Source organism: Nelumbo nucifera, chromosome 1 (genome assembly GCF_055504915.1).
Source record: "Nelumbo nucifera cultivar China Antique chromosome 1, China Antique-T2T, whole genome shotgun sequence".
NCBI lineage: Eukaryota > Viridiplantae > Streptophyta > Magnoliopsida > Proteales > Nelumbonaceae > Nelumbo > Nelumbo nucifera.
The window spans coordinates 130,719,187-130,731,608 of NC_142649.1; the positions used below are offsets into that span (position 1 = coordinate 130,719,187).

The following is a 12,422-nucleotide window of genomic DNA, read 5'->3' on the forward strand; positions in this document are numbered from 1 at the left end:
GCATTTACACCATTACAAATAATGAAATTCCACTCCAATACAAACTGAGACAAAAGGAAAACCATAACACCCTTTTCTTATACTAATTATTTTAGAAGGCTAAAGTGGTCTACTCCCTGCAAAAGTAACCTTCCTAGAAGGGACCGGAATCATCACCTCCTTGTCTGTTTCCCCTTGGAGAGAGAGAGAGAGAGAGAGAGAGCACCTCCACCTTCCCTCACACATATGTTCTATATAAGGACATGGATCACAAGTTCGCAACACATCCCCACTATACTCACCAATACCATCTTCCCATTTGCTCATGGCTCCAGCAAAACAACTATCTCTGTTTTTCCTACTCATGCTTGTCTCCTCTCTCCAAATTCAAGCAAGGGAAAGCAAATTCTTCAACAACGTCAAACATTACACCACCACCACCACCACCACCAACGGCAAGGAGACCGATGAGCTCCCCAAGAAAGAAGAAACCTTAACAAAAGAGGACGAGGAGCCAAGCTTCACCCAAGAGAACCAAAACGGTTATGGCCTCTACGGTCATGGCTCGGAACAGCTCCCTCCCACCACTGACAACAACGCATACTACACTTCCGGCAACCTCCCAGAGAAGACCACCACCAACGAATACACTGGTGGAAGCTACGAGTACAGGCAGTTCAATAAACGCTACCCAAACAACCATTACAGCAAAAACATTAATGGCTATGACACCAGGCAGCAGGGAATGGGTGACACAAGGTTTGCAAACGCAGAATACCTAAACAACAACAACAACAATGGCTACGAGACCAGGCAACAAGAAATGGATGGAGAGAGATTTGCAGACACGGGCTACCCCAACAACAACAACTACTACATGTACAACAACAATGGGTACGCGACGGAGCAGCAAGGCATGAGCGACACACGGTTCCTAGAGAACGGCAAGTACTTCTACGATGTCAAGAATGAGAACTCTTATCTCGGTGGATACGGAGGGCAGACGGATGGCCGTCGAGGAACGGACGGCCGTGGTGGTTACAACCGTGGAGGAATGGACGGTCGTGGTGGTTACAACCGTAGAGGAACGGACGGCCGTGGTGGTTATAATGGTAACAACAATGGGAACGCATACGAATACAACTCCATGGAAGGATACCAGAACCAGGAGCAGTACCAAGAGAGCCAGGATGAGTATGAGCCGTGATTTGGTCCATGATCGGTAACACAGCAGAGATGACATTTCTGTGTTCATGGGTGGTGTTGATTCGTATATAACCCGTGATGCGATCAGCATTTGTTCTTGAAAAAATTATGTTTATGAATGATCGATCAATCTTTTTTTTTTTTTTTTTTGTTGTTCCGTAAGTTGTCTTGTATCTGGGTAGCTTTTTTTATGTTTAATTTGTAGACCAAATTAAATGCAGAGAGCTTATGAACATGTGTATTTGGAGAAGAAAGTGTCAATAAATTAATTACTGTATATTATTATAGCTTACAATACATCCTTTCTTTCCAATATTAATGCATTAGAGAGAGCTCCCATGCATGACCAACTCACCGGTATTAATTAAAGAGATTTTTTTTTTTTTTTTCTTACAGTTTGTTTCAATTATCAAGTAAGTGGTGTGTGGTCCGTCAACCCCCAATCCTATTCCTCTACCTACCCAAAAAGCAGAAAATGTCCTGAAACATTAAAGAATTACACTATATGATAAACTCACCTACTAACTCAATTTTCTTCGTGAATTACGGAGGGAATTGTGCAGAGATTATACCTTTCTTATTTATATTTCCAGTCTGATTAAGCATGTCGATGTTCATAGATAAGAACTTCTGGGTCTGCTATGATCAGTATGAACCATACATTAATGACCATTCTCATGGTTATCCATCAGCAGCTGAGACCTGATAGATTGACTCCGGTGGAAAGGCATCCCGGGGCCCAACCTGGAGCTATCTCTGCCTTTTCCACTTTTCAGACTGGGCACCAAATTGTTATCCAGATCCAGGCTCCAGCCCCACTGAGAATGTTTTTCTGAAAATGGACCCAGAACTGACCAAATCGTGTGGGACTAATTTTGTATTGTTTGACGACTATCTAACGAATTAGCTGAGTGTTAAATGTTGATAACTTGAGTAACGTGGCAATATAATTCTTCATCCCCCACGCCACCCGGCTCTGAGGGTTGGCTGTTCAGTTCAACTCTGCAGAAAGAGATCAAGTCATCAAGCTGAACCCACTTCTCTACAGACTTTACAAGTGAAACACGCAAGGTTTCCCTGTCAACTATTGCAGGTCAGAATCACAACGGGACCCAGCCGGAGCGACCTGACCTGGCCAGATGTGGTTCCCTTTCTCATGCATATGGGATCTATGCTTTGCTTGCTTATCAAGTTGGCATCCTTCTCTGTGGAGATATCATATTACGAGTTACCTTTTGCTAGCAAAATAACTGCAAACGCACTTATGATGTTGGGATGGGAATAGTAGCACAAGGGAAGAAGAATGAGAAGGGAGCACATAGAGATATCATTAGACACTAATCATCACAACCACTAAGGATTGTTCATCTTTTCATATAGAAATGGATGCATGATTGATGGGTCATGGAGATGTCTCTTCCTTCTTGTTTCTAGGTCCATAATTTCTTACCAGCAGTGAGGATCGACCTGGTGATGCCCATTTAGGTAATCGATTACTTGTTATTTCCACGTCACCACCATCATCTAACTCTTGCTCCAAGCCCAACTATATGATCCTGTTTAGTCATTGTCATTCCGTGTTTTATTAAGTGCCATACCCATTGTTAAATTATTAGCCCTTAAAATCATTCTTTACAATATTAATTCATGTCCTCTGCCCTCGCTCCACTTGTAATATATCACTTCTTCACGATTTTTTATTTTTAAACAATGTGATTGAATCATCTTAGTATGTTTAATTTTTTTCTCATTTGTCATCTAATTCAAGCTGCTTCTGGGTGGTTTATTGAAGGGTTTTGAAAATCAGATCGGATCGGACTGTCAGACCTGAAAAATCGAGACTCAATCAGGTAATCGGTCGGTTCCATTTCACTCTAAAACCCTTTTTTTGTCAAAAACCATTGGTTTGGTCAATGACCCGCTGACCCAGGTGGTAGAACTGTCGATCCAGACAATAATTTTTTATCATTTTTATTTTTTTTAATGAACCGGTCCTCAGAATGGTTTCCTGTCAGGTCCGGTTTTAAAAACCTTGGTTCATTGAATGAATTCATTTTTTATCTTTATCATTTCTACTTTTTTCTCATTCATCCATCTCAGCATCTCAATTTCTTGTACTCATTTTTTATACATTATTATCTGTTGACATTCCAACAAAACTTAATTATCAAATTAAGACAAAAAAAAAGAAATGTTAAAAAATAATAGTTTACTACAAAAACTGTCAAAAACCCAAATCATGATAGCTTATTAGGTCATCAATTAACTGATTCTACCGTCTGATCTGATCCATGTCTGATAATATTGGTTTGTGAGTTTAAGAAGAACTCTCAACTGATGAGCTAGATAGATTTATTTGAAGAGTCGCATTCAATTTGAACTCATCCCTTGGCTATCTCCCCTCTTGTCACTTGTCAGGGACCCTGCATTGAATTATAATATGTATTTTTTTTTTTTTGCCGAGTTCATTTTCCATGTACGTAGAAACTTTTGCAATGCGACCTCCTTTATTTCAAGCATGGAAATTAAAGGACTGTACCTAAGTGGTTGCCCGATTGGAGAGGTTGGACCATAACTCTAATTAACTCATCACCGACACCCATCAGGCCATCACCCCATCCAAGTTCTCTCTTTCAGAAAAAACTTGTAAAACCTCTTCACTTACAGTTATTTCCAACTTTGATTCACAGTTTTCACTGTTCACAATCAACGTCATTAGAGGAGGTAAAGAGTAAAAAAACTGACGAAAGATTACATTATTTCCACCAAGTTTTGAAATTCAGGCCACACATCTAATGAGCCCATCACCATAAGAATCACAGTTTCTCACTCAACGCCATTAAACGAGATACAGAGTTGAAATATCTGGGTATTTCTTCTTTAATGCAACTGTACTAGAGATTAAATTATTTCCACTAATTTCTGGAATTCGGGCCACACTTGTAATGAGCATCACTCAATGTTATTAGACGAGGTACAGAATTAAGTTAAGCTTGTTTGATTTGGAGTCTGTATTTCTTCTTGGAAGCTACTGGGAAGGTGTCGAGAGATGAGCCAGAGAGCATATCAAATCTTATGAAGTTATGAGCCCATAACGACAAGTATATCAAATTAAATGAGCCCATCCTAAGTGGGCCCACAAAGAGCTCTCATCATCATAAGTTTCTCTTAGTTTTATTATAGCGATTTAAAGGATAGGGATTAGGGATGTCCCCCTTGAGCTGATACTGGAAGTTTCATTTCATGACTGTTTTTGAGCTTGGCACGTTTTTAGGTCTGTAGAAATCTGAAAGACTACTAAGTAATTCATAAACAACAGTATATTTGAAAATGAAATGGATATTCAAAAGTATGTTGTAAAAAATTCTGAAATCTTAATTTTATATATTTTAGACTTTAAAAAAATATCTGATACATTACATAAATATTTAAAAAATATCCCCAAATTTTTTACTAATGCTCATTTGGCCCGTCTTTTATCATATTACATTTATTTGATGAGCAACTTTTTTCCAAACGTTGTTCCATACTTTGCATAAAGCAGGTCTTTGCTTTTCCAAGATACAAGTAATTTTGGATCTCAGCTTTTTTTGGTTCAAACTCACTTAGATTAGATATTCGATAAATTTGAGTTATACTCGAAAGATAAAAAATGAATATATATATATATATATATATATATATATATATATATATATATATATATATCTGTGTGTGTATGTGTTAATTGAGTTAGATTCACGAACTTTTGAGCCAAACTTTTTATTGGCCAAGTTTGAGATAGAATCAAATTCGAATGAAGCCTAATCAATCAGTTAGTGTTGGTGAATAGGATATTGGTTGGGCCATAAATGTATGCAGGCCCAAATCAATAATTTCTAGACTTGTGACCTTATGGCTAAGTTTGCCAGTGCTTATTTGAAAAATAAGTAATTATGTTAAGGAGTGTTTGGTAAAAAAGCATTTATTTGAAACAGGGATAGTATAGGTATTTTTAAAACAATACGACAGGCCAAGGCAGGCTGAAAAGGAAATAATCACTTACTGAATAAGCATTTAAAAATAAATCTAAAATTTGAGCTTATGTCACAAATACAAATAAGCATTTATTGATGTATTCCCAAATAAATGTTTATTCGAATAAACACTTATTTTTAAGCACTTTCAAACTTAACTATAATCATGGATGGCATGATATGAAGACACCTTGGGTGCATTTATATGATCGGTTTAAAAGCTATCAAATATGTGGAAAAAGTAAATTACAAGATGGGGCATTATAAATTTATAACATCAAAAAGGCAAACAACTCGTCTCATTTCTTTATATAAACAGACGACTTAAACCTTTTCCTTTCCCTTTGGTAAATTTTCCTTTTTATTTTGCCCTTTGGTGGCAATCTGCTAGGCTGGGCCAAGAATAAAAAAATCTGGAGTCTTTGGGCGATATGATCTAGGCCCGGTCCTTATGTGGGCATCCTGATTGTACCTCTTTCTGTCGTTCTTTCTTGCATATACGGAGGCTGTAGATTTCAAACAAGTCCGGACCAAAGATGGAGTCATATTCCATTGCCAAGGAACTTTCCTCTTTTGTCCACTTGAGGGGACATAACTTGTTCGCATGTAGGTTTTGTAGGTCTTGTTGACAAAACCACAGGACTTTAAATCCTTTATCTCAATATGTAGCAAAGGGATCCAAACAAATCAAAGTATTATAATGGCAGCAATGCAAGATCTCAAAACGTCTCCCTCTCATGTATAGGAGGAGTTCACATTTCCGCCCCACAGCACATCTACGCTATGTATTAAAAATATTTCCAGATGATCATCGGAACTGATATTATCACCGGGAGATGTTCTCAATACACAACGGGGATGTGCTATGAGGCAGCTCCTTGTGGAGCGGAGATGTGATCTCCATGTATAAAGGATGATAAAATCATTGTAAGACTGTTTGAGACCACCTACCCATTTCTAGAGAGTCATGACCACCCATCATGGTTCAAAGTAATACGAGTTGGATCGCATTTTTTTTAATGTACAAAATTGATGTATTGTACAATATGCACTAATACATTGTGATATTTTAAACCTTGAACCCACGTTGAAAATAAAATAATCTGATTGATCAGTCTGAAAAAATGTTTTTGCTTATACCATCATATGAGCCAAGATGAACACCATGAAGGGGGTGAAAGACAAAGTTTTCACTATAAGATGGGTGGAAATTGAATAATAGCTTAAATATTTCAGCCTAATAAACATTTTATGTGCATTTTACAAAGAAACGCAGAGATTTAGTGAAATCCACATGTTTTAAAGCAATGTATAAATGAGAAAAACAATTAAAAAGAAATAATTAAATTAAGAAATAATGTAAATGTCTTACCCGTTAATAAAAATAAGAATGGCTCAATGTTATCGTCAAAGGACCCTGATTTCATTCTTCCATTTATACCCCTGTCATTAAAATATATTTACATCTTATTACATTTTCAGAAATTTATTAATGTAATTTTATTATTAGTGTAATAATAATTATTAAGTTACATTAATTATTATAGTAAAACTTATTATTTTCAAAATACTGTAATTATAGTAAATTTGAAATAACTGTAATTCCAATAATAATTATCAGTGTAGTTCAATTAATTATTTTTTCAAAATAATTATTTCACTAATAATTATTATTGGAATTTTGGTGTAGTAATTAAATAGAGTAATCATTTTAATAAATGTTTTACTATAGTTACAATTTCATAAAATTAATTTTATTACACTAACAATTAAATTGTGTTATTTTCCAGAAAAATTACTAGAAATCAATGAATATACAAAATTTTCAACCAATAATTTCTTTATAAATGTCATTTAAAATTAATTAAAAATTATAAATTTGAAAAATAAATTCAACAATTATAGCTCCAGGAAAGAGTTGGTGGTGTTTGCAAATTGGAAAACAAAATATCATAATTTTGGAAAATTTTGGAGAAGAAAATAAAAATATATATATTAATGTAATTTTGGAAATTTTCTTTAAAATGTAATAAATAATTATTGAAAATTATTGGAATATTTTGGAAATTTGGGAATTTTTATTACATTTGATAGATTTTGGAAAATTATTTAAAAATTGTGTGATTTTCATTTTAAATTATTAAAGATAAATTAGTATTGGTAAAGGAAAATGTTAATTTGAAAAAATAATTACACAAATTATTTCTGTTATTAATATAAATTAGTATAATATTGTAAAATTTTAGAAAAGGAAATTATTAATTACCTTCTATTGAAAAATAAAAGATAAATTAGTGTAATTTTGGAGAAGAAAATAAAAAATATATTAATGTAATTTTGGAAATTTTCTTTAAAATGTAGTAAATAATTATTGAAAATTATTGGAATATTTTGGAAATTTGGAAATTTTTATTACATTTGATAGATTTTGGAAAATTATTTAAAAATTGTGTGATTTTCATTTTAAATTATTAAAGATAAATTAGTATTGGTAAAGGAAAACATTAATTTGAACCAATAATTACACAAATTATTTCTGTTATTAATATAAATTAGTATAATATTGGAAAATTTTAGAAAAGGAAATTATTAATTAACTTATATTGAAAAATAAAAGATAAATTAGTGCAATTTTGTAAATAATATATTTAAAAAGAAAATAAATTATTTAATATATTTAAAAAATCAATAATTTAGTATATATACTTTTAGAAATTTACTAGGAGCCGACATTCAATATATCATTTTGATCATTTTTTACCAGCAAATTAGACATTGGGATTTCCTGTGCACCGCACGAGTTCCCTACTAGTATCTCAAAACATAGGAAATAGCAAAAGTGATCAATATTTAAATAATTAAATGGACTCTTAAGGGAATACGAGTTTAGTGAATTAATTAACTACAAGAAATCATAATGCATGTGGAAAAAAATGCATGATATGGATACTAAAATGCTAAATAATCTGCACTATAAACATGTGTTTTAATTGCTTTAGTACTTGAGTGGAATTTATACTCTATTACTAGAAGAGATGGAGGCTGACTCAAAAGGACTTGGGTGAAAGTAATATATATATATATATATAATAGAACTAGTGTTTTCAACCTGTCATTGATTTGGCCGATTGAATTGTTCAAATTGTCACCTGGTCAAGATTTCAGGTCCAGTTTTAATAAAACCAATGGATGGTCAAAAACCATTGATTTAGTAAAAAACCATCCAAGTCAGACAGTTGGGTCATTGATCTATTCGACTTGGTGATCGGGTCACAGGTTGCACACTAAATTTGTATGCAGATTTTGTGAGGCCATAACTTTGCACTCCGATGTCCAATTGAGGTGATTTTTTTTTTATTTTGGGTAATTTTTCAAGATATATATATATATATATATATATATATATATATATATATATATATATATATATATATATATATATAATATGTGTCTTAAGGGTCTATAGTGTTAGACAGTTTTGTATGCCCTTAGCTTCAATCCGTTTTTTATGTACTTTTGTTATTTAGTTGAAATAATTAAAGTACATGTTTGATTCATGTTGTTTGGTATAATTCTGTGTAAGACCCTAAAACTAGACACTTATAGAGAGTTGTGTTAGTTTTAAATGTTCACAGCCATTGGATAAGTCTGGGGAGATTTATCCTGCCAAGGCTGATACTGGTGAGCCACCAAGTGTTGGGATGGCCTGTCTCGGCCACCAGGGTAAGACCCAAGGCACATACAGTATGAGATTACTTGAATCCTTGAACCGGACCAGATTTCTAGTATTGCCCTGGACCTTGGAGACAGATGGGCAAAACTGGAAAGTTACACCTAACCCCTAGACTCGATTATGACATTTCACTAGGTGTCAGATCGAACTGTCTTTGATATGCCAATCAGTGAGATCCTTAGCGGGGATCAAAACCTAGGTATGTTGAGACAGTCCGAGAATTTATCTGAGTGGGTAATCATAGTGACAGGATCAGCCCCTTTGTCGGACAAGGGTAATGATCGGGAATGGCACTCTCTCTGATGGAAACCAAACTGTAGGCAGTTGATTTCAATCGTTGGAATTTTGTTTTGCAAAATTAATATATATATGTATATGTACGGTTTCAAAGTGTTTGCAAATGGTTTTAATTCCCGGGATTCATGTGAGTAGAGAGTGCGACACTGTTCCTTGCAGCCGAGGGAGAGGTCATCTCTTGTCGGGCAGTGCTTGATCATTAAGGGCTGAGAGGTTAAGTGTAAGACCATTTAGGATAGTACCTGATGGGCTAATCTTGCACCTGCCCACAGTCCCTGGGTTTTTATAAGATGGCTTGGCCCAGGGACCACTTAATGTAAGTGTTGGGCCCATAGGGTCCATATGATGGGCTCAGGGGTTTACTGAGTTTTTCAGTGAATTTGGCTGGGCCTTATAATAAAGGCTGGGCCGAACCCATGTGGCTGGTGTGTAGATCAATGCTTGGGTCCCACGCCATACAAAGAAGCCCAACTGGGCAGCAGATTGGAAACTAGTTAAACACTGAACACTAAATGAGCCAAAAGCCCATTTCGAACTGGGCTGATATGATCACCCATCTATGGGGCGAATCTGAGATTAATGTTAGTAAAAGGATTGGGCCTCTAACCTTATCCACTCTAGGAGACCAAATTCAAATTAGATTTGAATCTGGTAACCTCCTGATAAAATCAGGAGTAAGCTAACTTAATCTGTAGATAGGATTAAGATAATCACCTATCCAAATACAGATTTGGATTGGGATAACTCCTAATTATGAGGTTTCTTAATCAAGATGAAAGGAGGAGAAACCCAAGAGAAATATATCAGATTTCGAACCAAGGTTTTTGGGCAAGGGATACCTCCTGCGAATAGAGATTAGATCTCATTCATACTCTAGAGAGAAGAGAAGCAGTTCAACCATCTTCGTCCCAGGAGTTCTCCTCTAGCCGCCGCCATTCCCTTTTGCAAGATTTGATCTTTGCAACAATAGGAAGTCAAGAAATCAGTTTTTGACATCAGTCTTGCAAGAAAGACTGAAAAGACTCAGTGTTTAGAGTTTCCAGAGGGTTCTTGCGAAGGATCCAGTGTGTAGGACGCACCCTGTTGGTTCTATTCCATCCACAGCTGTGTCATCTTCAGTAGGAACGGATCTTGGTGTATTCTTTGGGCGTGAACACCAATTTTGGGAGATACTGTTTCTCCGGATCAGGTATATTCATTTATTTTGTAAGATCTGGTTCAATTATGGTTCAAGTAGGATCCTTGAATATTGTATTCTAAATTTAGGGAATGTGATTCCTAGTTGGGAGAAGGTAGGAAAATTTTTGAAATTCGCCCACCCATTCCGCAACATTTTTGGCGTCCATTAGATGGATCCTACCATTCTTTCACATAGGCATCTTCCCCCCACTATTTTCGCCCCAAAAAAACCCTTTTTTGGCATCAAATTGTAATTTTTAATATTTTTATAATTACAAAATTTAAACAGAATTAAAAAACATTAATTGAATATAAAATAATACATATATTACATGTAGAACACAATTATATATTTTTTATTGATAAAATACATATTTATACATACCTATACACACACATGTATATGCATATATATACATATATGTATAAATTTATGCATTATTGCTGATGTGGCATGGTCTGACCTGTTTGACCCAGACGGTCGAATTGGTGTCCTACGGCCTAGAGGCAAAAATGGTTTGACATCCAGGTTGATTTTTAAAACACTAAATAGAACGAGTGACATAACGGGATTCTTTTTTTTGATAAATAAGTTTCATGTAACCAATACCATATAGTTGGAACAAGGTTTAGATGACATTGATGACGATTCTAACAAAAAAAAGAAGATAGTTTCAGAGCTTATGCAAGGCATGGGCATAAGGAAACAGTTCGAAGGAGAACGAGGAAAAGTATTGGAGGATTTAGCTGAAGTTCAATTAGCTTATAGCTTGGCAAAATTCTGGCCAAAATTTCCTGAAAGAAGAAATAATGTATTTTAGAACAAAAGAACTTTGCCCAAAGGTCTTGATTGACATGTTTATATGGACTAAGGAGGGCAATGGGCAATCAGATTTTAAAGTCCTTGGCCAAAGCTTGAGGCCTTGACGGGAATACTCCAAGGAATTTCATTTATAGCCAGCCCATCATAAGGATTTCTGGTAATAATATTGATTATGGGCTTCGTTGTACCAAAATTTAGCCCAATTTCCAAATATTGAACTGAACCCAGTATCAAACCACAGGTCCACAATCAGTAGGAAACGAATCCGGATTTCCTACCCACCACAATTCTGCCCACACTTACCCACATAACATTGCAGTCGCACATGGGAACACCTCATCCTCTTATATGTTATTATGCATGGGGAGACATTCCCAATGCACAAAGGTTGTGGATAGGTCTGGGTAGAATTCTTGTGGGCAGGAGATCCAGAGTTATAGGGAGTCCGGATTTCTTACCCATGACAACTCTGCCCACACTTACCCATATAACATCGCAGTCATACATGGGTCTCATTCACTTGCATATTATCATGCACAGGGAGATATGGGTAGAGTTCATGTGGACAGGAGATCCAGAGTCGTAGAGTCCAGAAATGAGCCGTGGGTAGGGAACACGCTCTTCTTCCAATCACATTCTTCGAAACTAAGCTATAGAGACGAGATGAGCTGCACTTGAAGGCCGTGTTTCAGGGTCATAGAGATAATATATACAGCTGCAAATTAATCAGACCAAAAAAGTATAAAAGGAAAGAGTATCGAAGAAGGTAAGAACTTTTCAATAAATTATGATAGCAATTTGCTCAGACTGGTGTATATGTATATCAATCACCTGTAGCCAAAATCTGTGATCTCCTTTGAGAGTATGTTTAGAGCAAGGACAAAATCTGTGATCTCAGAAAGACAAGCAACCCGTGAACAGATTATATGATGGTGAAGAGTGTTGAGGCAAAGCAAAAGCATCTGAACAGTCTCTACATGATCAGAACACAAGCACATGAAAGCAGCCAATGCATCCACAAACTAACGATCTCTTCAAGATGGAAACCATTATTATGTTCTCAGCACGGCTGTCTTGATTATCTTCACTGTAAACCCTTTTTTCCTTTTGCTCGTCTACATACCAAAATCAGAAACATCCATAGATACCTGCAAATACAAAGTGCATTCGGTAATCGGTAGAGAAGAAT

At 35.6% G+C, this 12,422-nt stretch overlaps 1 protein-coding gene across 1 annotated transcript; it reads left to right on the forward strand.

The window, feature by feature from the left end:
• The first annotated feature begins 248 nt into the window (after window positions 1-248).
• On the forward strand, window positions 249-1,482 carry LOC104608249 (uncharacterized). The gene has a single exon (XM_010274182.2). It carries the CDS (start codon window positions 305-307, stop codon window positions 1,184-1,186), a length of 882 nt encoding a protein of 293 aa, XP_010272484.1. The 5' UTR covers window positions 249-304; the 3' UTR covers window positions 1,187-1,482.
• The last annotated feature ends 10,940 nt before the right edge of the window (window positions 1,483-12,422 follow it).